Genomic DNA, 26,651 nt, shown 5'->3' on the forward strand with positions numbered 1-26,651 from the left:
CTTAACTTCCCAGGATAACCCAAAAGTGAGGTTCTGCTCCCATTTTGCATGAGCTCTGGCCAACTCAGTGCCGGCAGGCAGTTCCCCTGAGTGGGGAGGGGTCTTTGTGCCCCTTCCCAGTCTTCACCACTCAAGCCACTAGGCTCTCAGGGGTCCCCACCTCCACCTGGCCTCAGGGATTACATAAATCACGGACAAATTAAAAAGTGGCCCTTACCTCCACCAGCCCTCCTATACTTTCCTCTCAGTTCAAGCCCTGGACAAAGAGATCCCTAAGGGACTCAAAATAACATAGGCCACGTTTACATGTTAGCATTTATTCAGGAGTCATTAAACTGTATCAAACAAATGTAAATTGACAGAAAAGGAATCGTACATTTTTAAAACCCCATTTGTCTGGATTTCTCAAGCTCTATCTGAAATAAAGTGCAAGCCAGTACCAAGCCCTAGGTGCCTAATTCCAGCTCTAAGACTCAGACTTCTGGGACATCCAAGGAAATATCAGAGTGGCCTGTGCTGTCTCTGTGGCTCCCGTCCCAGGCTCCTGAGCAGATCCCCCTGCTGGCCTCCTTGCCTGGGAGCTGTAGGAAGGGCAGGTGACCTCGACTGCGGCTGGGGGGCCTGCATGTGTGCAGGAAAGAGCCATCTCCCCTGCTCTTGCTTATTTGGGGACATGGCCAAGGACAGCAGACAGGGGCTGGCTGGCTGAGGACAATGCCTCCTCGGCTGGCACTCTCCCCCTTTCCCATGTCTCTTCTGCCTTCTTCCCGACCCAACCTGCCGTGAATGCTGTGAAGACACCCTGGCAGCCAGTCACTCGTGCTGAGCAATGAGAAACCGGGGAGGATCCCTGAATCCCCCCCCCCCCCCCACCAGGTCTATACCCAGTCAGCCCGCCAATCCTCACTAACAAGCTACAGGAAAGAGCAAACGTCAGCACCTTCCCGCACAACGCCGCTGAGCTCCTCACGTGAAGCAGACAGACACAACCACTTGCACGTGCAGCCTTGTGAATGCAGATACTGGCCCCAAGACAGTTCCTGAAACCATGAACGTTTCCATTTTCAGAAGGTGCTCCCCGCCCACTGGAGACTTACCAGTGCCCATGTCAACTGAGAAAAGCTAATCGTTCTTCCAGAAAATTCCAGGTATACTCAGGGGACAAGGAGACAGCACACAATTCTTGGCGGTGATTTTAACTGAAGCAAATGTTATCCTCACACCCAAACCGTCTTCGCTGTCTGGCAGGAGGGGCAGTGACAGATGGGAGAGACCCGTGGCCTGGGCTGGACCTCAGGTAAGTGAGGTCAGGAAATGGAGGGAGCCGGAGAATGCCCAGTGATGACCCCCATGAGGGTTCTGGGGGGCATCTGTCTCGCGTCTTGAGAATGGTAATGGGAGTGCCAGCAGAACCCATGAGAGGAGGTAGGGGGCCCAGCCCCACCTGCATCACCAAAGCCAACGAGACCCAGAAATGTGGCCCAAGTTTCTACCTTTGGCCCCACCCCAAAGAACACTGAGCTGTCACAGTGGCCAGGGTCACTCTTAGTGTGGGTGTTGACAAAAGGGCTCAGGAGCTGGGTACCACCCAGCACAAGTGCAGACAGCCCCTGCTGACCTGGGCTCTGCATACCACGCATGACACGGACAACACCGGCACCAGTGAGCGGGCAGGGTCCTTCTGGAACGGCTCGGTCTAAGACAGAGGGCAGAAGTTCGGGCACGTGAGCGCCACACAGGCACAGCCGTGGGTGTGGGGGCTGCCTGCGACCACGGTCCTGCAGAGAAGGGGCTCCCCACACAGCTCTGCTCCGTGGTCAGAGACGGTGCTTGGCAGACACGTCTCCAGAGAGAAACGCCCGAGTCGTTAAGACCCACGTGGAGCCGTCCACAGCCCGGCTGTCGTCTGCTTAAGGTAAGTGCTCGACAAGAATGGGCCCGGGAAGCCAGCGAGGTGCAGGAGGAGCAGATGGGCGGCTGGCCGCACGTGCAAGGCCTGCCTAGGTGTCGGTGCCGGGAGGGTCTGGCTCCAGCACGAGCCCCTTCCTCACCCGAGAGCCCCGCACCACGGTGTGTGCGGTGGCGCCTTGGGGGTGAGGAACTGAAAGACTCCTAAGCACAAAATGGTCAACACTTGCCTATTTAACAACTAAACTGCTAAAAGAAATGAAGACTCCACCTTGCAGCCTGGCCTGGACGAAGGTGAAGGGCAAGTTAGAAAGTGGTAGCTTCAAGACAACTAGCCAGGCAGGGGCCCTGCTCCTGCCTCGGTCTCCCCGCCCCACGGTCACTGGGCCATCTGCACCACGACGGCCCTCCACGCTTTCTCCTTGTCGAACTCCTTCAGGGGGCTTCTGGACACCTGTGGCCAAACAGGCAAAGTGTTATTTCTTCCGGGGGCCACCCGAGTGCAGGAGGCAGGTGGGAAAGCTCTGTTAACTCGAGAGCTTTTCTCAGCCTGTGAAAAAAGGACAGGAAACAGCCCTGGAGCCCCGAGGGGACACGGAGGTCCCCGTTCCTCCACCCTCCCACAGACCAGCCCCTCTGTCCCGGTCCCCGCAGAAACACAGCCTGGGCAGGGGTGGGCTGTGGGGGGGGGGGGCGGGGGGGCAGGCTGCCATGGGGTGAGCACCTGCCTGACAGCTGACGGGACGTGGCCTGCATCCCAGCATCGGGCAGAGCAAGCAACTACATACAGGGGGTGCCCAAAACATACCCACAGATGGTGCCATCGATCTAAGGGACGGGTGCCCCCACACAGAAGGCCCCGGGTCCGGCCGTGCGTGTATGCAGGCACCATCGGGGGTGGGACACCCAGGGAAGGAGGGCACTTGAGGCAAAGGTGACCAAACACCTCCAGAAACAGGGAGGGCAGCTGCAGTCCCCAGAGCCTCTAGAACCTTCTGTTCTGGAACCCGGTGGGAGCACGCATTCACCAGACTTGGTGCCCCCACAAAGAACCAGGTGGGTCTCTCAAAGGGCCTGGGGGCCAAGCCATCCCCACAGGAGACCCAGCCTAACTGGTAAAAACAAGGAAATGACCCCATCTGCAGGTTTCAATGAAGGAAAGCGCAGGAGAGGATGAAGGCCAGGGTTGCTGAGGAAGAGCTGATGGCGGGAACACAGGCACACTCGCACAAAGGCCCCGTGGTCGGTAGTACCAGGTGGGAGGAGGGTCTGGTCCACCCACGGCGTCCCTGGTGGACCCTGTGGCAGCCTCCCCAGTACACAGCGTAAACACCTCTGGGCCAGCAGCTCCTGGGGAGGAGACACTGGCCCCCTCAGCCCTCCAACTGTGGGGGGTGGGCAAGACCCGGTGGCCTGGAGACTGGCAGAGGGGCTTGCATGACCCTCCAGAGCCTGCCGGACAGAGGTCACTGAGGCCACATCTATAGGGAGCTCAGTGGGCACCCCTTCCCATCAGAGCCGCGCCCCTGAGAGGGGCCAGAGAAGGAACTTCTGTGGCTTCTGTGGATCCTGGCCAGCTTCCTATCCATGTTTGCAGGAGTAAAACTGAAGGCATTCAGTCTATACCGTTTTCAGGACTGGATCTGTGTTTAGGGCCACCCCACAAGGACGGGGAGATCACCGTGTTGAAGGCCACTCACCTCCCCTGCTGGGCGCTCCTGCTGGCCGGTCTGCGCAGCATCCCAGGACGCGCCCAGCTTGAAGCTCACGCACTGGATGACGGTGCCAGTGTTGAGGCCGGCTTGCAGCAGCAGCTGCAGCATCAGAAGCAACCGCAGCACGTCGTAGGATTGCTGGTGGGAGACAAGGCGGTGAGCTCACGGCCTGCCCCGGGCCCGCCACCTGCACCGGAGACGCCACGCCCTCCAGCCCAGGCAGCCGTGCAGGCAGCTCCCGTCCTCCCACACACCCCCCTCCTCCCCAGGACCTTCCCAGAGCACTTGAGTGAGTTGGTGTGAATCGATTTCAGGTTTTCAGGTACGTACACTTCTGCTGATTTCAGGAACCTGAGCAGTAATCATTCTGTCTCGTGAGTGGGAGTCAAAGAAATCAATTCTGTAAGTTGTCATCCTGGGTTTAACAGATGCCATAAAAATGGCCCACAAGCAGCGGAGCCCTGTGGGTAGCCTGGGGGCTCACAGTCAAGTCTCCCACATCCTGTAACCACCACCAATAGAGCCGGTGACACAGAGGGTGTCCGTATGGGGTGAAGTGATCGGTTACGAGGGCTCTGAGCCGGAGACGGGGCCCCTGGGCACCGGTGCACAGACACCATCAGCAGATTCTCTTGGAGCTCAGGCTGGCAGCTGTTGGAGGGAAGGGGGCTGAGGAGTGCCTGGGGTCAGAGGGGGTGATGGGGGCGTGGGGGAGCCTTGGCGAGCAAAGGGTCCAGTGAGCACCCAGCCCTCCCAGGCGCAGGCATCCTTCAGCAGAGACACAAAGCAACCACGTGATAACACAAAACCCCCAGCTCCATACTGTGTCACTGTTGAGAGAGAGAGAGGGAGGGAGGGAGGGAACAGAAACACCTCTCCTCAAGCTAATGTAGAAGTTTAGCCACAAGCCCCATTTGAAAAAAAAAAAAAAAAACAACACTGTTTCCTGGAGCCAGGGAAGTTGATTCTAAAACTTACATAAAAAACACGCAACAAAAGTGAGGTAACCCTGAAGAGCAGAGTGATCAGGAACTGGGCATCCAGCCCGCCAGCTGGCGAAGCCTGTTCGAAAGCTTCCATAATCAGGACAGGGCGGCACCAGACAGCAGATGTAGGAGAACGACAGGTGCAGACACAGACAGAAGCTTAACGTGTGATACGGGCAGCATCTCAGATGACCGAGGAAAACGATGGGTGTTTGAAGCCCCGAAGAGGAAAGGGGAGTTCCTTATGCTCCAGGATAAACTCCCACTGGACACACAAGTAGTCGTCTTTTTCTTTTTTAACGTTTATTTATTTTGAGACAGAGAGTAAGAGAGAGCAGGGGAGGGGCAGAGAGAGGGAGACAGACTCCCAAGTGGGCTCTGCACTGAGGCTCAATCCCGCAAACCGTGAGATCATGACCTGAGCCAAAATCAAGTAGTAGCCTTTCTAGTTGCGGCTTAAAATCCCAAAGCAACAAATGAGTATGTTGATAAATTTGACCACAAAGAACAAACAAACAAAAAACTTCCTCACGACAAAAATCACGAGTGGAACGAAAGCCAGCTGGCCCGTGGGAGCCACTATCCAAATCTTCTGTTATAGAGAAGACACCCAAATACTGGTGAAGCTCAAAGTCCACTAGACAGTGAGCAAAAGACAGGACAGAGCTTACTGGAGAAGAAATGCCAAAACCACCAGGCACAAAAGCCCAGAGTCTCGTGTCCAGACCAGAGACATGCACACTGCAGCCCCACCACGCACGCTGGCTCACCCACGTGACAACGCTGGGTGACAACACTCTGTGCTGGGCTGGTGCTCGTACCAGTGGTGGGACGGAAAATAGGGCCTTCCGTGAGGGGGACTCGTCACCATTTCCCCAGACCAGAGATGTGTCTGCCCTCTGGCCCAGCAACCCCTCTCCGAGCTCACTGTCCTAATGTCGCACCACACAGACTCCAAACCAGGCGTGGGCACTGAGTAATTCGTAACAACAGCAGAAACCGGGAGCAATCTGTCTCCACCCTTTGGGGACAGGCTGGGAAAACTGTGTGGCGTCACAATGTGCGTGTATAATTAAAGGACACAGAAAAGCTCCTGTCCTCGATGTGAACAATGCAAACAGAAAATATTGAAGTCGACCACGTATCAAATCAATACTACAAACACACGCAGAAAGGGGGCTATTTCTCTCCTGAGTGGGGTGAAAGCGAGCTGTAATCTCTCTCGGCAGGTGTGCTGCTGGTGGTAACATTGGTGGTGCAATTGTGACAATTTTTACATACAAGATAAAATAATACCTACCCTCAGTATTATCAGGAAACAAGATTTTGGAATAAAAAGAATACTAACACAAAACAACAGAAGTTAACAACAACAACAAAAAATCCAGCGTGTAATTCTGAACTGGAAATACAATATAAACTCAGGATCTTGACGGAGGCTGAGAAGCAATGATGCCCCCGTATGAATGAGCACACGCAGCCCTCAGATCTTGAGGTCTATGTACGCCTCCCTCTGAGGGGCCTGCGTGGGTCTGGGGCGAGGCGGGATGAGGTGAGCCTGGGTCACCCCCCACGTCTGCAAGGAGAGGCTGACGGGTTACTGCAGGGAGCACCGGGCTGCAAGGTGCTCCCTCCGGCCACAGCTGGGCCAACATGAGCATCAGAGAATAATGACAGCAGCACTGTGCAGATAACAAAAACCCGTGAGTCCCTGGCGGTGCTCGGAAGGGAAGAGGGACAGGAGAGCTGGGCGTCTATCACCTCTCTTCACCCCTAGGTGTGACACAAGCGCTCAGGCCGGGGCCGGCCACCAGGGCCCACCAGGGCCGGCCCCGCACAAGGTGTCGGGACAAGGCACCCGCAGGTGTCTGGCTGACACAATAGCTGTCTCCCTCCTGTGAAAGCCCCACCCACCGCCACCACCAAGAACACTCTGGCGGCTGCCGCCCAACCAGGCGGGGGGTGACAGCACGTGCTCTTGACCTCACTCCCACTGGTGTCACAGGAAACAGATCCACAAGTGGGACCTTCTCCCAGACCACTGGCCAGGACTCCAAAGTATCAGGGCCACAGGTGGGGACTGTCTGGACTCGAGGGAGACTCGACGGCAAGTTGTGCCCCTCAGCGGGTCCTGCTCTGCGAGCTTCAGCCTATGAGGCACGTTCTTGGGACGGTCTGTGAACACTGAACGTGACATTGCATGATTTTGGGCCTCTCACATGCCTTGGTGGGATTGCGCGTGTGTAAGAGGCAGTCCTTCTAGAAAAGTTAAAGTATTTAAGGTAAAGGGTCCTGCTGTCCCACACCCGCCACTCACTTTCAGATGCTCCCGAGAAATGGTCCCACCCATCAGTATGAACACACATGTACACACAACACATAAAGCACTTAGAATCTTGGTGTTTACTGCGGTGTTCTTTCAACTTTTCTGTACATTGGAAATGGCCCACGAAAAACACCTGGGAGCAAATACCACGCATGCTGGTGACAACGTAAGGCATCTAAGAAACCAGCCTAGTGACGTGTGTCTGAGCCTGTGGAGACAATGAAGTGCTGAGAGACCCCAGCCAAGTTCTAGTTAGAGGCACACTGTATGTGCAAAGAGACCCAACTCTCCTCACGTTTATCTATAAACTTGTGATTCCAACGGAAATTCCAACAAGGTCTCTCGTACAACTGGATGAAGGATAGCTTCCAAAGTGACAACGGAAGGAAGGAGGGCTGAGAAAATCCAACAGCATCGTGAAGGAGGGGTGTCTAGGTGGGACGCAGGGCCGCCTGAGACCAGGCAGAATCGCCCGAAGTTAGAAGAAGAGGCAGCCTGCACGGAACAAGACTGCGTGGGCATCAGAGAAGGGAGTGCAGACACCTGGCTGCCCACGCAGAGAAGCAAATTAGACATGGCCTCGTGCCACATGCAGAAGCAGCTGCATGCAGGTCAGATGCTCACGCGGGCCACCTGTCCCTTGGGACTCTCCTCCCACACAGCCTCTGGCAGCAACACCAGGTTCCCACAGGGTTCTGACAGAGCAACGCATACCTTGATGGCTGGCGGGTAGTCTTTGAAGATCTCCAGGATTCTCATGATGCTGAACGACAGGTACCCAGAGGCAGTGAACAGCAGCGGGGACGTGAGGCTGCAGATGGCAATCAGCACCTCCACCTGACGGGAAGGAGGTGAGAACGCGGGTCTGGCCGGCCCGAGGGGCCCGGGAGCCGCTGTCTGCATAGGCAGGGGTGGACGTCTGCCAAAATGTGCAGGGAGGGTGGACGTGGCTCTGGGCTCAGCACGAGGCCCTCGCCAGGCTCTCTGCACTTGGTCACCATGAGCTCCACGCGTGGCCTGTGTCCCACCAGATCCCCTGCCTCGCGCACAACTAACCACTGTGTTCAAAGAGCAACACAAACGAACGGCCGGCCTTCCCGCTGCCCTAAACCCTGTTCTTTTAAAACCCCACCCACATCAGAGGACGATGCCTGGGTTGTCTCGGAGGCCGCACAGCCGCGTGCAGGTGCTGATAAAGCACGAACTCAGGTGTCACTGTCAAACAACAGACCTGGCAAGACTCAGGATGGGCCGGAAGGACCAGGTGTCGTCCTTCCTATGCTGAGTCACAGGACTCTCCTGACTTTCACACCAGATGCGCTCACTTCCAGCCCTCAGAGTGCCACACAGCCCTCGCCAGGCCGCCCCTGGCTCGGCACCCTCTCAGGCTCAGCCCTGCAGCCCTATCACCGTGGGGGAGAGCCCTGTCACATGGCAGCCCGGGAAGGGGTGAGCCAGGCCCTAGCAGTGCACAGCAGGTCCCTGGCACCTGGGGACAGGGCCTCACTTACCAGACACTTGCTTGGACACTCAGCTGTGACGTGACTGGCAATGGCGCTTGGAAAACACTAAGAGAAAACAAAACACAAAGATTTCAGAGGTGACAGTCAAGGAAGTTAATTCCAATCACGTGCTCCTGTTTCGAGGGGCACATCCTTGTGGCCAGTAGAGCCGAAGGCTGCCTTCCTGGCTAGGGGACTGGCAGGGCTGGAAAGGGCCGGGGGGAAGTGGGGTGGCCTCTCCGAGGCCTCATGTGCTCTGTTCCATGGCTGCAACGCACGTCTGCAAAGAAGCTGCAAGAGCCACACCAGGAGTGGCCTGGACGTCCCGGAATTGCTGCCTGTGACATTTTGCCACCTCGGCTGAGATCGGGGACACCTGCCCTGAGTATGCGTGCGTGTGCCTGCTGAAACTGAGGCCATTCTCCTGAACCATCTCAATTTAGCATCACACTGAGGAAATGTCATACGGATTATGTGTGTCACCTGTGTTCAGATTCTCCCAACTACCCCAGTAATGTCCTGTCGTAGGTGTTCTTTGTTCCTGGTTTAGGATGCAATCAGTGATCACAATGTGCTTATGAGTCCCCTTGACCAGGGAGACCTAGGTCATTGTCAGATGCAGAGGTCCTGAAGAGCACACAAGCTAGCTGCAGACGGGCATTAGCTGGGGCCAGTCTGGTGCTTCCTCATCATCAGACTCAGGGAGCCCCAGGAGACATGGCTCCCCGCCAGGCCACCCACCACACTATGACCTAGCGGTTAGGTGGGCTCTTCGGTGGCTCTCCTCCACTGAGAGGGCCCTTTCCTCTTTATACTCAATAAACGTCTTTTTCCACTTATTTTAAGAAGCTTGACTTAGTTTCATGCCATTCCAGCAGAGAGGGAAGCATAGCAGGGCACGTCCTTCCCAAGGTGCCGAGTGCTGAGCCTATTAAACCCACTGAGCCCATGGGCCCAGGTGCATCCAAGGTCTAGTTACCTGGCCACACGCACAGCAAAGGAAATGACCACATGCTGGGTGGCAGCAGACTCCTCCCCTTCGTGGGAGTATCTCAGCACCCTGGACACTGGGGGGACATCTATACTTGTTCAGGAATCTGGCCTGAGGGTGAGTGGGACAGAGGCAGGCTTGAGGCCACGAGATCCCCGGCAGCAGCTAGAGGGCTGAGAGGGGAGCAGGCCAAGGATGGCGGGGAGAGCAGCACTTTGGAGGCCCTGGTGTGGGTGCGACAGATAAGCTCATTATGGACAGGGGTGTGGGCCTGGCCCAGGGAGTCTGCTGCTCTAAGGAATGCGAGAGGTGAAGGTGTCCATGCGGGAACCTCCCCCCAGATTGGTGTTTCTATCAGGGCTCTATGGCTGTAAGCAGAGGAGGGGCTGCGGATGTGGAACAGCCACTCAGGAAGTGACTGGAGTGGTCCCAACAAACATGGCGGGGTGAGGGCACAAGGTTGCTTACCAGCCCCTGGACTGGCAGGAAACTGGCCCATGGGGAGGAGGGCAGGTGATACACACCCGCTCGTATACAGATACATACCAGGCCTAGGGAGGCTGCAGGGACAGGCTCTCGGCCAGGCCCCAAGCCCTGGACCCCCGCCTGGTCTACGTCCTTGGCCTCTCCACGGGACTGGGGCAGGTAGAGCTGTCTGACCCTCCCACCCCGGGGCAGAGAGGGAGGAGCATCTGCAGACAAAGGGCTAGGGAGGCCGGGTGTGGGGGAGACGGCCACAGCCTCTGTGGTGGATGTTCAGGCAAGTAGCTCTGCACTATAAGCTTTAGGGCAATATTGGGTCTCCGTCCTCAGTAACTCAAGGACATAATTCCAAGTGCTTCCACGTCACCTCAGAAGTTAAACATGCAGACGCGCCTTTTTCACAGCCTCACTCACTGGGGCAGGCACAGAGGCAAGCGCCCTGTAAGTCCCACCTGCGCACTGGCAGCGGGTGACCAGGTGCGTGACCCCATCCCACGGCCTCCTTGCCTGCTCTCTCTCCCCAGGCTCCAGTCCTTGGGGAGTACCTAGGGCTCGGCAAGGTTGGGCACGGGCACCCCCAGTGTTGCTGAGCCCCAGGACGCAGCAGGAGTCCAGCCCCAGCACCCGACACGGGCTGCTGCGGCCCAGCCACGCCAGTCTCGGCCTTCCCGCAGCTGAATGCACATGTGGTCGGGACAAAGACCACCCTCTCGAGGCAGCATCAGGAAGAAGAGCATGTGGAGGAGCTGCATATGCTGTGTCTCAGTCGTTCATCCAGGATGACCCCGGACAGCAGGGTGGGACAAACCAGGCCCTTCCCGCAGGCATCACCATGTGACACAGTGACACTGCAAAATAGTCATGGGATGACGATGTCCGGAAGCACAGGGTGCAGGTGTTTGGGATGTGTCACTTGACTGTAGGATTTCAGGCACGCAGGGGTTGATTTGAACTGTTCCATGCAGATGGGAGGAGCCCACACCAGCCAAGGCCCCTACCCAAATGGGAGGCACTGGGTCAGATGCTCCACGGGCTGCGTTTCCGTTAAACGCTAAACGACATTAACTTGTGTAAACAAACTTAGTCGCTCATAAAATGATGAACGAGCCATATGTAACACAGTGACCCCATATATCAGGCACTTATCATGCACGCACGAAGCGTTGTGCTGGGAGTTTACCACAGCAGTATTTAACATAAAATAATAGCATAAATATATTACATTTTACAAAACACACATTGGGAAACATGTTATGTATTCTAGACCTGATGTAAAATAATGTAAAATAATCATTCTTCGTTCTTCAAGAAAAAGTAACATAAAAACATGAAACAATATCGATTCACATAAAAACAATTAACAGGGGTGCCTGGGTGGCTCAGTTGGTTGAGCATCTAACTTCAGCTCAGGTCATGATCTCACGGTCTGTGAGTTCAAGGCCGCATCGGGCTCTGTGCTGAGAGCTCTGAGCCTGGAGCCTGCTTCAGATTCTGTGTCCCTCTCTCGCTCTGCCCCTCCCCAGCTCATTCTCATTCTTTCAAAAATAAATAAACATTTAAAAAAAAAAAAGTTAAGCTTCTGACCCATTTTATCTTTGATTCTCAAATTCCTCCAATTGTGGGGCCAGCAAGGACCCTGGCGCGGCAGCCAAGAAGCGTCCTGCTTGGCCTGCCAGCAGCCACCTTCCACCCTCTTCTCTTCCAGCTGCTCCCTTGCCTGAAATCCACCAAAGCTGAGCTCCAAGACTGGCAGTGACTGTCTTGGGGACAGTAGCCAGGGCTCGGCCAGTGGCGGGGTGACCCGCGCACATATGAGGGCCACAAGGGTGTACTCACGGCCACTAAGATCCAAAAGAACGTCACGGAGAGGTGTGGTCCCGAGACAGCATCATCCACGTTCAGAGCGATGACCCCACCCAGGACGGCAGAGACGCCAGCAATCACCTCGATGACCTGGAGGGACAGAGCACATAGGCAGGGCCACGAGGCAGTGTCTCTCATGCTGCAGGTGGGCAGGGGGACATGAAGAGGATGTTCTAAAGAGCTCAGGGCAAAGTAGCCATAGGCCCTATGTTGAAATGTTGAGGATGATCTCTAAAAGAACACCAAAAAATGCGTAGCTCCCAACTCAAAATTACTGGAAAAGGAAAAAAGTGGGAGAAGAAAGGACGAAGCTCCCACCAATTCAAAGGAAGGCGGGAAAAGTAAGAGAAGGCATGGAAACTAGGAAACAGAAAGGTGGCAAAACGAAGTACAGACGTGGCAGTGCAGGCCACAGACTCACAGGTGAGGCCACCGAGAGGGTGACAGATGGGGGAAGGATGAGACGCAGTCCCATGCTGTGACAGCAGCATCCCGAACACAAGGACGAGACAAGCTGATAGTCAGGGCAGGAAGACACAGCCCGCCCGTGCTAACCAAAAGAGAGCTGTGCACTTGACCAGTCAACACAGACTTTATGGCAAAAGCCATCAGCAAGGGCAGATGTGCTAAGTAATCGTGAGAATAGGAAACAACTGTGAACTTGTACATGACAAAGCCCCCAAAAACCCATGGCAAACAGCTACGGAACCACACACAGAAATCATGAGCACTATGCTCAGAGCAGGGGGCTTAACACATCTTCCACAGTATTAGGACAAGTGAACTAAAGAAACAAGCTAGAAACACATAAAAGACTTGCAATACAGTTTACAAGAGAGGGCAGCCACATGATCTATCCTTCAAACCAGGACAATTCCGAGTGACAGGGTGACCTTAAGAATTCCTTGTGGATGGCAGATGTCACTCAGGACAGTGTGTCACCATGGACCTTTCCCAAATAAAATAAAATAAAATAAAATAAAATAAGAAGGAAAAATTTAAAGTTTATCTTACTGAATAGGATTTCAGGACCCGAGCAGGAAATGCCACTTCATACAAAATGTTGGTGCTATCTGACATGGAACCCTAAAGAGAGACAGACAAAATGTTTGGCCCGGTGACTTTACATGTGCTGTGGCAGGGGGGTGAGGGGGGGGGTGGGGAGGGAGAGGTGCACCCTCGCAGCCCACTGCCCAGGCTGTTGGCACTGGCTGGCCACGTCCAGGCTGTCACTTTGGCCGCGTTCTAAACTACTAGCGTGTGGGAGCCACTGGTGGCTCTTTAGACTTGAGATATTCCTTGCATGTGAAAACAGAATCAGCTGCTGTGACCCCAGTTTCCAAGGTGACACTTTTCGCAGACCTGGTCTCTCGACGGGAAATGATGGGGCACCAGTACTTGACCAGAATCACACCATGGGGAAGTTGTGTGGCATCTTCTACGTTGCCTTCCTGAGGCCATCGGCCTCATGAGACCCTGGCGGGCTGGGGCTGCATGCGGTGCCCTGGGGCAGCCTACCCTCGTGTGCATGGGTGAGTGTTCTGGGGGGCCTGCTGCATGCCCCATGCAGCGCAGGGCTGGACCCACCTTCTGCTTACAATACGCCTCGCTCGACCGTGCCGAGATGATCACCGTGGCTGCCATGAAAAGCTCCAACAGAAGGAGAAGAATCAGATTAAAATTTATCTGCCAAAAAAGAACACATAGGTCTGTAAGACTAGTTCTCTTCACTTTTCCTTCTGTAAATGTAGACAAAGGCTTAGACACCTGTTTAAAGTTCTGGGCATCTTTTTCTGTCAAAGGCCAGATGCTAGGCACAGGGGCCATACATCCCCTCTGACTCATGTGTGTCTGTTTTGTTTTGTTTAAACCACTCTTAGCTCAAGGGCTTGCTGTGGCCATTGAGCTGGAGGCTACTCACCCGATCTAAACCTTCCTTAGTGGTTTGCCCCCTGGGTGTTTGAGGACGTTTCGAAAACCAGCACACCTTTACATAGCCCTATGCATAACTGCCAAAAACTGAACAGGGCCTTAGAGGTGACAAAACTGTTCCATGTCTTAATTGTGTTGGCAATTAAAGGAATCCATCTCTGTATTCATAACCAATGAATAAAAAACTAAAAAAAGTAAATTTAACTATAGGATTTGCAAACCAGCCAATATGGAGCCCTGGCCCAGCACCCCCTCTGTGGGGCTCCCACACTCAGGGCCTCCCTCACCTGCCCCCACCACCCCGGGCAGGTGCCCGACAACTAGGGGATCCCTGGGGCCCAGGGACGTGATTCACACGAGCCAGTTCTAAACCTGCACCTGCCTCACCCACAGGAAAGGCTCCCTCTCTCGTTCCCATTCTGCCTCCTGACTGCCTGGTGCTTCCCCCTGTGGCCCCCAGCCTGGGCACGTCGTGCCCCCTCCCCTTGGGACCTGTGAGTGATGAGCTGTCTTTCCAATGGCAGTTGTCCCCTGATCTGTTGGCCTCCCCAGACCACAGTGATAATAAAACCTATGTTTAAAATCAAATGAAATTCATTATTTGATCTATAGAACTCTACCTGCAAAATTGAGAACAGAGAATCATCATTCTTTTATAGTACTTGGTGGAACACTAACAAAAACTGACCGTCTATCAGGCCACAAAACAAGCCTTGGTAAATTCCAAAGAACCTATACTACAGGTTGGGCATTCTGACTGTAACATAATCAGAAAAACCACCACCAATGGAAGACTGTGAAAGATAGTCCCGTATGTCTGTTTTATCAGGGTCCTGGTGAGAAAGAGAGGGACACCCAAGAGGAGGGGCTAGAGGAGATTTAATCAGAGGACAGCTCTCAAGTCTGGGCCAGGGTGAAGGGAAACCTGGAAGGGTAGTGGTGACTACTGAGGACAAGAGCAGTGAAGGAGTGGCCGAGAGAGAGGACCCAGCCTCCATCCAACTACACCCCCAAAAGGCTCAGAGCCAGGGGAAGGGACAGCCTAAGCACTCTCAAATGTCCCATCTGAATGAGTCTCTCATGGGCTGACCCCAAAGGAGGCCAGAAGGCAAAATGCTAGGGGAACCAGCCCACATATGCCACCTCCTGGACAGTCAGGGAGACAGTGGGTGGGAAGTAGGTTTGGAGGGACCAAAAGGGAAATCTGCAAACACGTAGGACCAAACAACGATGAAAATCCATGTCATGTCAAATCTGGGATGCACCTAAGCTGGAGCTGAGAGACGGGGCCAGAGGCACCCCCGCTGGGCTGGGCTTTCAGCTCATGACAGGTATAGCACACTGACCGACCCACCGACCGACCGACCAAGGAGCAGCCCCAAAAACACAGGGAGCAAGGACATGACAGACACCAGGAAAGAAAATGGCAACCAGAAACAAACCAAAGGAGGTTCCACAAGAGCTAGTTCTTGGAAAAGAATGAGATACAATAAAGACACAAATTAAATTCGGGGGGGGGGGGGAAGGGGTGGGGGGGAGAGAAGGAAAGAACTAAAAACGGAGCACATTTAAAATAGGGGGCTATTGGGGCACCTGGGTGGCTCAGTCGGTTAAGCGTCCGACTTCGGCTCAGGTCATGATCTCGCGGTCTGTGAGTTCGAGCCCCGCATCGGGCTCTGTGCTGACAGCTCAGAGCCTGGAGCCTGTTTCGGATTCTGTGACTCCCTCTCTCTGACCCTTCCCCGTTCATGCTCTGTCTCTATCTCAAAAATAAATAAACGTTAAAAAAATAAAATAAAATAGGGAGCTATATCACTATCTACTACGTGCCAGTAATTTTGAAAAACTGGATGATATTGGAGAAACTTTTAATAAAATAGAAAATCTGACACAAGACAACACAGAACACATCGATACTAATAATGAAGCCCTCCCTCAGCAGCAGCTCTGGGTGGAGAGGACTTCACAGGTAAGTTCTACCCAACTTTCAAGAAGCAGTTCATTCTATCAAGTCGTTCTGAAACACAAGAAATCAGTGCTGCTTCGCTTACTTTATGAGCCCAGTGTAGCCTTGACTCTAAAACCAGATGAAGGAAATCTAGGCCCATTTCATCCAGGAGATGCAGAAAACCTGAACACAATACCAGCTAGTCACCCTGTCAAGACTATCTAAAATAATACTGTTGTGTTTGAGTAAGGTTTATTCCAGGAAAGAAAGGCTCAACACCAGAAAAATCTGTCAATCTAATAAAGTGAGGAAAGGTCATCTTAACATATGCAAAAACAAACTATTAAAATTCAACACATAATTGTATTTTTAAAATGAAAATCTCATGACAAACCAGGACTTGAAGAGAACATTTTTAACTTGGCAAAAGTTATATATCAAGAACTTAACAGAGACTCTTTCGATGCAACTCATTTAAAGTCAGGAATAAGACAGAGACGCCCCACTGGTTCCCACTGCGGTGGGAACCCTGCCACAGCTACAGAGAAAGAGAAAGAGAAAGATGGCAGGACTGAAGTGGAAGTTCGCACGGTCATTGTTTGCGGAGGATGTAATCACCTGCACAGAAGAACCAATACAAAACTATGAAGAATAAGAGAGTTCAGCAAGGTTTCCAAACACAAAATCTACTGACAAAATGCCCTTTTTATTTAAAAACTGGTACAGTCTGAATAGGTTTGTACTTAAGTGAATATATAGCAGCAACGTCAATCTCCTGGTTTTCACATATTCTGATTATGTAAGATGCTGTCATTTGGGGAAGCTGGGTGAAGGGCACACAGGAACTCTCTGTATTTGTGCAAATTATTGAGTCTTAAAATATTGCAAAATAAAAAATTAAATCAATACCCTCTCTCTGCATTCTGATAATTCATCTGAAAACATAACTTAAAAAATAAGCACCATTCATACTGGCAACAAAATCTGTAAATGATCTAGGGATTACTTAACCAAGAATAAACAGAACATTAAGACCCTAATACAGGACACAGAAGATGATTTGAGTGAGTACAGACCATCTATGCTCCTGGGTAGAATGATTTAACATAACGAAGATGTCAAGTTTCACAAAATTACTATATCAACTTAAAATCATCATAGCATAATCCCAGGTGCAGCTGTTGAGGAACTCAATAAACCTATTCTAAAACCTATTTAAAGTCAGAGAGGCCAGCTGTGAAGGGGGGGGGGGGGCGGTGTGTGGCTCTCCCACAGGACATTAAGGCCTGCCCAGGGCATCCTCATAAAAAGCATGGTGTTGCCCAGTAACAGACAAACTGGTGACAAACAGTGGCAAGATCACTTCTGCGTGGGAATTTGACACAGTGTGTGTGTGGGGGGAAGCAAGTTCTGTGACTCAAGGAGAGAAAGACAACCTCCATCTTCAGATGAGCCGATGTTAAGGGCAGGCAACTAGCAGCAAAGGAAGCTAGGAGACAAAAGCAGAGGAAGGGGTGCTCAGAAGCATCAGTGATGAGAAAACATGAAGGGAAGTAACAAGCAGCTCCCGCTGTAGTCATCTGACTGGACACAGTAGAAAATCGGTGACACCAAACGTAGGGAAGGTTTGGGCCCTGAGAAGCCTGCGCACGCAGTGAGGGTGAGAACAGGGCCCCGTTCTTGAACAAGTGAGTCCAGGGAGACGGAACCTCTTGGTATATGAGACCCCTGCAGACACGTGTCTGCACCTGCTCCTGGCAGTGGGGCATCAGAGGTGACCCTCTGGATCTACCCCTAAAGAATGCTGGGTAGATGGGGGAACCCACAGTGGATGTGGCACAGTGTTAACGGTGAGCAGCCTCACCGTGAGCTGGATGGACCCCCAAGTGCAGGCAGAACGGCAGGAACAGATAAGCTCCCCCGTGTACATCGTGTGGGGGAGGAGGGCTCCCCTGCATACATCGTGTGGGGAAGCTGGGTGGAGGCTGAAGATCCAGGGCCCGGCACGAGCAGGGAGAAGGGGTGTGGGAGCCACAGTCCCAAGTGTCCCATCCTATGTATGGTTTTCTATTTCCCCATGTGTACGTGCGCACGCGCCCCCAGACACCGGTGGTTCGGACGTTGGAGTCACGCGTCCTTAGTGCCACAAACAGCACTTTCAGCGCTGTGTGGCTTGACCTTCACGTGACAGGAACTATCTGAGGGCCTGGTTACCCATGGATTCTGGCACAGTGGCCTGGGCAGGGTGGAGACTGGAGTTCTAGCTTCAGGAGAGGTGGCGCTGTGGCCACGGCCACACTTGAGGAGAAGGCCTGGTGGCATGCGGCTTCACCCACCTTTCAGCATTTATTTACCTGTTTGCGGTCTTCGGGGGCACTGCCCTAGGCAACGTGCACATTCGACTGTGTGTTCTGGTTTGGGGTTTTTGCCACGATGCCCAGTGCTGCTAGGAGCCACACTTTCTGGCCGAGCATGCAAGTGTTACCTCCAAGGCCTGCACTGTCGGGGGTGTGTACACAGAGTCACAGCGCGTGTGCTTCTTCGGAACGTACCTGCAGATGCGGGACTGTTTCCAAAGGGTGTAAAAGCTGCCCCAGACGGGAGGCAAGCACCTGGGGCTTCTGCCCATCTGATGTTTGAAATGGCAACTCTTTACGGTTTTCATTTACCTCCTCTTGATTATAGTGAGGCTGAGAGTCACTCCAGCTGCCTGGCGGCACTGGGCTTTCCTCCTCGGCGAGTGCCCGAGGCAGCCCGGTGCCCTAGATCTGCAGCGGGAGCTCCCCACACACCCTGGGACAGGTCCTCCTTCCAGCGTGTGCCCCTGCGTCTCCCCTGGCTAGGCTCCAACACGAGGGCGCAGTACCACTATGCTGTAAGTCCAGGACTATGGTTGGTGCACGCGGGGTGGCTTCAGGCTAGCCTGGTCCAGGAGGGCTCCCCTGCCTTCCTGGACCGCTGTTTAGTAACCCCTGGCTATGGGCTGAGTTCCCAGCCTGCTGTCAAGGGGCTGCCTTCCCTGGCCCTTGGTCACTAAACGTGTCGGGTCCTGCTGACAGGTGCTATTGCTCTGGACCCACTGAGAGGCGCCCTCACCGGCCCTCGGCTGGGACTTTAACGAAGTCCTGGCTTAATGAAGGTTTAATGAAGAAGTACCGGTTCTCAGTAAGGCTTCATGATTTTCTACAAAACAGCCTCACAAAACTTTTGCTTCATTTATTCCCAGGAACTTCACAGGCTTGTCTCTATAAAATAATGTCTGTATTTAAATTACATTTCCAAAGTCTTCTGTTGCTAGCACAATTGTTTTACTCTGATTTTCACACCTTGCAACCTTGCTACACGTGCTCAATTCTAAGGTGGAGTCAGTGGGAACCCTCTTCTGCAGACAACGTCAGTGTGAGTGTCCCTTCCGGGTCCACGTGTGTTCATGTTTCTGCCTTACAGGCCTGGCTGAGACTTCCTCGGGCCCCCCATCCTTTTCCTGATCTTGAAAATAGTGAGTTCAACATTTCCCACAAAACAGAGGCTTTTTTTTTTTTTTTTTTGAGGTATCTCTGATGAGTCTTCGTTTCTTAGGAAACTAGAATTCTCTTCTGGCATCATAATCTAAATAGTAAGGTTTTTCCGTTTTTCTTAGTGGTTCATAAAGTAACCGTGTAACTTCCAATCAACAGCATCACAGATTTGATGAAATACGTTGCCAAAGAGACATTAGAAATACTATCAATAAATCCATCTGCTGTAGTCAATGCAAGAATCAAATACAGACAATTCTCAAAAGCATAAATTAAATTCTCAGAATTTGTTAGACTCCAGAGCTATGACACACATGTACTGTGTCAACCCAATGACAGCACTGTCTCAGGCCCAGACTCAGTGGGACCAGAACCCCTGGTATCTGCATCAGCAGGAAGACATGTCCAGGAGAAAACAGGAAAACGTTTGGGACCCACGGCACTACCCAGTGACTCACGTCTATTGCTGAGGGGTTCACAACCAGTTTGCATCCAAACCAGATTAAACATGTAGTGGTGATGGCAAACGTGGACACAAACAGGATCTGAAAGTTGGGGATCTGGAAAAAAAACAGGGGTTCACTATTTTTTGCATAACTAAAATAAAGGTATCACTGAATCAAATTCTAGGTAATTAAAAACCCCAAGATTACGACACATACACATAAGGATTAGCCAGGGAGGGTCCCTTGCAGCCCCTCAGTGGCAGGAGGCAGGGTATTCCAGGAAGCCCTGCAGTGGGGGGCACAAGGGCTACGGGCAGTGGAGGCACATCCCAGCATGCACACGCGCACAGGTGCCCCTCAGCCCTGCAGGTGGCCTGGGCCTGCCTCCTGGGTCCACAGACTGCTGGTGCATTCTGCCATCCGAGGCTCTTCCATGGCCCAAAGCCACACTGCTGCCCCCACATCTGCAGAGACCGCACAGAAAGCCGGACTCACCGCATTGATGTTTCTCCTTGAAACGGCAAAGCTCACAATTGCTGAGGGAAGGCACTGAAAAGAAATCAGAGCTCCGTGAGCCGGGGGCGAATCACCTAGACATCTGTACTTGCACTGCAAGGCTTAAGCTTCCAGAACGACCCAAGACATGCCAGCCAAACAAGTGCCACCAGTCAACTGGGCACAGGAGTGTTGGCAATGGTGAAAGGTCCCGTGACTTTCAAAATGACTTATTCTGGAAAATGTTTTTCTGAAGAGATGAAAGAGACAGATAGTGAAACCTATTCTCACTAAATGTACTTAGACGTCGAACTGTCACCTCTACCAATTGCACAAGAGCAGACTTCATCTTACCTCAAGAATTACCCCAAAGGGAAAAACATCTACATGTGAAGAATGTGGAAACAGGGGTCTCAGAGTCTTTAGGAGGCTTGATCCCCACAGAAGTAAAGAAAGAGGCAAGAGTGAAGGTGTCAGGGCAGTGGGGAGGTGAAGGGAAGGGCATCAGCTCGGGCCTTGTGGGCCATGCCAGGTGTTGCCCCTGTGGGTGACACAACCCCTGCAGACCCCGCAGTGAGCACAGCACAAGCCATGGAAACGGATCCCAGAGACTGCAGGACGCAGAGCATAAGTTGGATGAGGGGGTCCCAGGGACTAGGCTTCCAAGAGCGGAGGGGAAGCTGGTGGGACCATGTGACCTGCTTCCCTAGCCTGTCCCTTCTGAAGGTAAAGGGCACCACCAAGGACTTGGCTGAGATACCCATCCCAGGTCAGTGTTGCCCTGGAGCATGGGGGTCAGAAATCACTGTGACCCCCCCCCCCAAGGAGGACTGCTCCAGTAGTGACAAGGGACCACCTAGAAGGTTCCAGAGAGAACAGTAGGAAATGGGTCAAATTTCTGCAAGGACTTTTGTACTAAGAGGGCAGAAGCCAGGTTCCCTGCCAGCCCACAGGACAGCCCGAAGCGACACGCAGCTGTAAGTTAGAAATCAAAGTGCTGTTTCTTGCGTGGGACTCTATGGAGTGACATTCAGACTTGCTACATCAATCATTTTCAAAAGTAACAAATCTCATTTAAAACTAAAGTCAGATAAGGACATTTTTTTTTAATTTTTTAAACGTTTTTATTTATTTTTGAGACAGAGAGAGACAGAGCATGAGCAGGGGAGGGGCAGAGAGAGAGGGAGACACAGACTTCAAAGCAGGCTCCAGGCTCTGAGCCGTCAGCACAGAGCCCGACACTGGGCTCGAGCTCATGGAGTGTGAGATCATGACCTGAGCCGAAGTCAGATGCTTAACCGACTGAGCCACCCAGGTGCCCCAGATGAGGACATTCTTAATGAGGAGTAAGGGACAGCCAACTAGCAAATTTTGGAGCAAAGAAACTCAGAACCTCAAATTTCGGTACTAAAAGATGCAACTGAGGAACGATGCTTACCGATCCTGCAGCACAACGTAAGTAATCCATTTCGGAAGGAAACACATTTCCCAGATAAAGCGAAAACCCCGAAGTCACAAGCAGACAGCTCTGCAAAATAGGAGCACAATTCAGGTTATAACACAGGCACATTGGAAAATCAGACAGCGAAACAACTAGTCTTCTGACTGCCTCCTGGGTCAAACTCAACAGTTTGTACAATGCCAACTTTGATGCCTGGCTCCCGCCAGACCTGACTCCTCCCTGAAGAATGGCCATGGCCCACTCTTCCCTCCAGCACCAGACTAAGGGCCTCAACATTTATTTGGGGGAGAGAGGGAGAGGTCTCTGGTGAAATTTAAAGCAAAAAATGGCACTTCTCCCCAGGACACACCCTTACCCCAATACGTACAATTTCAGGGGGTTTAGGATAACCCCCCCACACTCAGGGCCAGCCTCGGGGGCTGGCAAACAGCCCCACCCCATGCTCTCTGCAAAGCTAATCCAAGTGGACAGCTGGAAAATGCTCAAGTCAGGGGCTGCAGGCCCAAGAGACACCCAGGCCTCAGGTCACGTCTGAGAGATAGAAACTCACTACAGAGGCTGAGGCTGTGGGGCAGGGGTCAGTGTTAAACGACTCAGACAAAGGGTCTGGACTGGGGGGAAGTCATGAATGTCCCACTGTGACGGGAGCACTGGGACACAAGGGCCTGGGGAGCCAAGGAGACCATGGGACACACCTAAGTGAGGAGGAGAGGAGCAAGATTAAGTACCCTGGCTACAGGCAGCTGGGGGCAGCGCACAGAGTCCAGAGCCCTGGGACTGCGAGGAGGCTGAGCAGCTGTGTGATGTCAGCCCCAGGAACAAGGACGAGGAACTTCCTCTGCACCCCAGGCAGATGGGGGTTCCAGTCTCAGTAGGACAGGGTCACAGCTCAGGGAGAGGGTGGGCAGGACCACTGGGGGTGCTGCAGGCTGGCCTGGGGAAGCCCAGTGAGGGGCGAGGTCCCCACCAGGATCTTGGCTCTCAGCCTGGGTCGCACAGGAGACCTGGGGTCCTGCCTAAAGAGAGGTGCATCCAATGGTCCAACCCCAGGCAAGCCTGCACTCAGGCTGAAATGACCCCTTCAGTGGTCAAGTGGACACCCAAGCATGTCTGAAGGCAAATGTCCTGACACCAGGTCTGCCCCCAGCTCTCTGCTGACCCTGTCCCTCCAGCCCCTGGGCTTTCTCCTGCTCCATGGCCCTGACTTCCCATCCTGGGACACTGACCCACTGTTCAGTCTGCCAGAGGTCTGCCCTAAGAGCACAGCCCCTCCTCCCATCTTTGCAGGGCAACTCCAGACCATGGCACCCAAAGCAGAAGACACCTCGTGGTGGATGGTGAAGAGCTACTCACCCCCATCAACACAGAGAGAACCCATGTCTTGTGATTGAAGCATGGAGGCAGCCTTGTCGACAGCTGAAGGTCGTTGGGCTTGGCGTCTGAGGTGTAGCTCCCGGCCTCCGGCCTTCCCCGCTCCAGGGTGGGCATCCGGTCATAACTGAGCTCCTCCCTGCACTGCTCATCCCGTGCCATGGTGCTCAGGGGACAGAAGCCACACAACAGATGCACTTGGAGCTCTGGAGTCACCTCTGCTGCCGCTTATTTACCAGTAACAAAATTATCATTTATTTTCAACAACTGAATAAACAACTCTAATTAAAGCACGCGGTTTCCAGCAAAAGAAACACCACCCATACCAAGATGCTACAACTTTGAAGAAAAAATTAGCACCGAAGTTTATAAGTAAGTAAAACCACTTTCCCAGTAAAACAACCCTGAACGGTCTGGATTCAGGGTGGAATTTTAGATTTTAAGTGCCTCACTGTTCTGGGCTCTCCAGAACATTTCAAGCTTCACGCTCATTAGCAGCTTCACTTACGAGTTCCATGACGTGCTGGTTATCAAAGAACATTAAATTGCTCAAGGTGAGATCACAAAATACACACACACACTTAGCGATTTAACGTGGGCACGCTTACCTCCGGTGGTTTCTGGCGTTGGGAGTGCTGGTCTCTGGGTGAGGGGCCGTTACCAAGTCATCCTGCCCAGGGCTTCCAGCAAGAACTATTCACAAATGGAACAAAAGCCCAGCAAAACTGCACTTAAGCCAGGGGAAGGAGTGCCGCTTCCTGAATTTCAATGAGATGAAGAGAGTGACCCTGGAAAGTTCCGCGGTGGTTGTGTAACTGCTGGCTCAGAGCACTGCTCTGTGCCGTCTCAACTCTGCCAAAAATTAAGGGGTCCCTCAGTTCCACTGATGGCAGCTGGGTCACACACAGGTGCCATGGCAGGCATCTCACAGGAAGGAAGTGTACCTAAGAGTAGCACAACCAGAAGCACCCAGTCCGGGCAGGGTGGAGTGCTGGGTGTCCGTTTCTGAAACACCTTACTAACCAAACACCTTGTCATACACCCTTCAAAGCAGCTTTCTTCCATCGATGCTCTGAGATCACAGAGGAAACCTTCTTCACGAGGTCACATGCACATTTGCAGGTTTAACATGGCTGGCGTGGCCCTTGAACTGCTTGGAATTCTGACTCATTGGTTCTCATGGGCAGCCCTAGCAGTCCTGCTGTGCCTTTTATTTCTGCTGAAGAAAAAGGACGGGAGTATGCTTCGCCCAGAGACACTGGCGCCCTGACAGTTACAGCGACAGTTTCTTTGTTGACATGGGAGCCATAAAGTAGCTCGAATCAAAGCATTCTGAAAAACCAGCTCCTCAAACTGCAAATCCACATAAAGCTTGAGCAAAGGCATTGGTTTTGAATAATGGGATGCTCTGTTGTCTTAGCTTTTCCACCAAGCAAAGAATAGAGTTTTCACAAACTATAACCCGGGAAGTTAAGAAGGGATTTTGAACCGATTGAAAAACCTCCCAAACTTCTTTACGGACTCCCTTTTAAATGATAACTGAATTAGTAGGAATTGGTGTGGCGAGATTGAACCCTTGGTGTTTCTTCTTGTTTGAAGAAAACGTCAAGCAAATTTCACCATTTCTGTGCCTTTCCAAGGTTGTTCTACTCCTAAGAAATGCAAGCTGCCTTGAATCAGAAATTGTGGAGCAAACTCCTCAAGGCCCTGGAGTCCTAGTCACTTGAGAAATGCTTCCTCGTTTCCATTGGCAATACCAACGTTCAGAACAAATCCTGTGTTTCCACGGTATCTTCACATACACTACTGTTCCTAAAACGTCTTTCCTCCTTTTCCTGCCTCCTCAGATCCTACTCATGTTTCAACGTTTCCCTTGTCCTTCAATGAATGCTTACAGAAGGAACAGAGCAGTCCACAGTCCCTCCCGCCTGGAGTTTACATTCTAATGGCCGGACAGAAGCACACAAGATAAGTAGTGTGCTTTATGGCGGGGGAGGGAAGGAATGGGGGTTGCTGCTTGGGGGAGTCAGGGCAGGCCTCACTGAGGAGGCATCTGAGCAAAGACATGCAGAAGGCAAAGAGGGGAGTCTCGCAGAGAGCTGGAGCAAGGGTGCCACGGATGCAAAGGTCCTGAGGTGACCAGGCTGGAGGACGATGGACAAAGCAATCATATGAGGTGAAGCATCCAGATAGGAGGCACCTGTGGGCATGGAGACAACCTTGGCTTGGACTCTGAGATGGACGTGCCGGAAGGTTCTGCGTGGAGGAGCAAGCGGCTGCTGGGTGGACAACAGGCCACAAGAGAGCAGGTGCTGGCCGGGACTGAGGTGGGGCACAGAGGCGGTTTCGAGGAGTGGCCAGGTTTTGGGGAGAGCTTGAAAAGCCAACACGATCTGCAGTCAGCAAGACGTGGGGCGAGAGGGTCAGTAGTTCAGCGGGGCGGAAGGCTTCAGTCTGAGCAGGGCAGGTGCAGCTGTCCCACCTGATGTGCACAAGACTGGGAGAAGCAGGTGTGGAGGGAGGGTCCGCAGCGTCCTTGTCGCCATGAGACCGAAGGCTCTGCTGGGCATCCAGGTGGTCGCACTGAAAAGCTGGGGTGGAGAGTCCCGAATCCAGGCTGGCGGACACACGGGGAACAGTCCTAGGAAGCGGAAACTCCTGCTGCGCGTCACCCTCGCTCTAGAAGCCCGTCCGCGGCGCCCCCCGGCGGGCAGCATGCGCTGCACACCCCGCGCACCCGCGGGGGGCCCTGGCGCCCTTCCGTGCTCATGGGTGTCCCCAGCGCCGAGCGCACGGCCAGGACTCGGCAGGGCTTCCTTCAGGCTCCGGGCGCGGGGTCCTCACCGCCCGGACGAGGAACCCCGCTCACACCGCGCTCGGGCGGAACCACGAGGGCCGTCCCGAGCCGCCAGTGCCCCGGTTCCCCGACCCCGGCACGAAGGCCGGCAACACCCGGAAGGCAACCACTGCTCCTGCAGACAAGGAAGCCCCAGGACTCGAAGCAACACCCACAAAGGCAGCGAGAAGCCAAACAAAACTACGGGTCACATTCTGGAGGATGCGGCCGAATTCGAGCTGAGACACGCTTACGGTCCGAAATGCCTAGGTTTGAGCGAAAGAAAGTTCCAGAACTCCGTGTCACCTCAAAAAGTTAGAAAAACACAAATTAAATGGGAAAAAAGACAAAAGGCAGGAAATAATAACAGTTCGCACCGACACCGAGACGCAAGCTTTCTGAAGAGACAGATGAAGTCGGGGAACCTCTGGCCCGGAGGCGCAGGGGGCGGCCGGCGCGGCAGAGTCAGGGACGCCGGCTCCTACCAGCAGCCCCAGACTGGAGAAGGGCGCGGCCACCAGCATTCGAGAAAACTCCACCGGCGGCACACGACAGACTCCGGAAGGTCGGAAACAGAACCTACCCCCGCGGTGGAGAGGTGCGCGCTGAAGGGAGGCGGACGGACACGTACGCCGCGCGCACGCAAGAGGCCCCGCCCACCGCACGACAGCGCGTGGCGCTCTCGCCCACCTGGCACCTCGCCTGGCTGAGCCGCGTGTCAACGATCGTCAACGGCCAACCACCGACTACTAACGGTCGTGGCGCACGCAGCAACCCCATTGGCCGAGACGGCGGGCGCCTGCGCAGGCGCGGGCGGAGAGAGCCCATTGGTCGAAGTCTCAAAGCGGGGGGGGGGGGGTGGGGGTGAG

At 53.4% G+C, this 26,651-nt stretch overlaps 1 protein-coding gene across 5 annotated transcripts; it reads right to left on the reverse strand.

Annotated features, from left to right (window-relative positions):
- On the reverse strand, positions 1 to 26,415 carry MLC1 (modulator of VRAC current 1). Of its 5 annotated transcripts, none has more exons than XM_042948175.1 (12): positions 23,555 to 26,415; positions 22,929 to 23,112; positions 21,552 to 21,641; positions 20,114 to 20,167; positions 19,631 to 19,732; positions 13,362 to 13,460; positions 12,789 to 12,860; positions 11,748 to 11,864; positions 8,447 to 8,503; positions 7,650 to 7,772; positions 3,609 to 3,761; positions 1 to 2,362 (listed from the first exon to the last, which is right to left on the reverse strand). In XM_042948175.1, exons 2-12 carry the CDS (start codon positions 23,106 to 23,108, stop codon positions 2,288 to 2,290), a joined length of 1,122 nt encoding a protein of 373 aa, XP_042804109.1. In that variant the 5' UTR covers positions 23,109 to 23,112; positions 23,555 to 26,415; the 3' UTR covers positions 1 to 2,287. The 5 variants fall into 5 exon arrangements, with proteins under 5 accessions (XP_042804109.1, XP_042804108.1, XP_042804111.1 ...); XM_042948174.1 differs by having other exon boundaries at positions 22,929 to 23,173; XM_042948177.1 differs by lacking the exon at positions 22,929 to 23,112.
- Positions 26,416 to 26,651: the final 236 nt, after the last annotated feature.

This window comes from Panthera leo, chromosome B4 (genome assembly GCF_018350215.1).
Source record: "Panthera leo isolate Ple1 chromosome B4, P.leo_Ple1_pat1.1, whole genome shotgun sequence".
Classification (NCBI taxonomy): Eukaryota; Metazoa; Chordata; class Mammalia; order Carnivora; family Felidae; genus Panthera; species Panthera leo.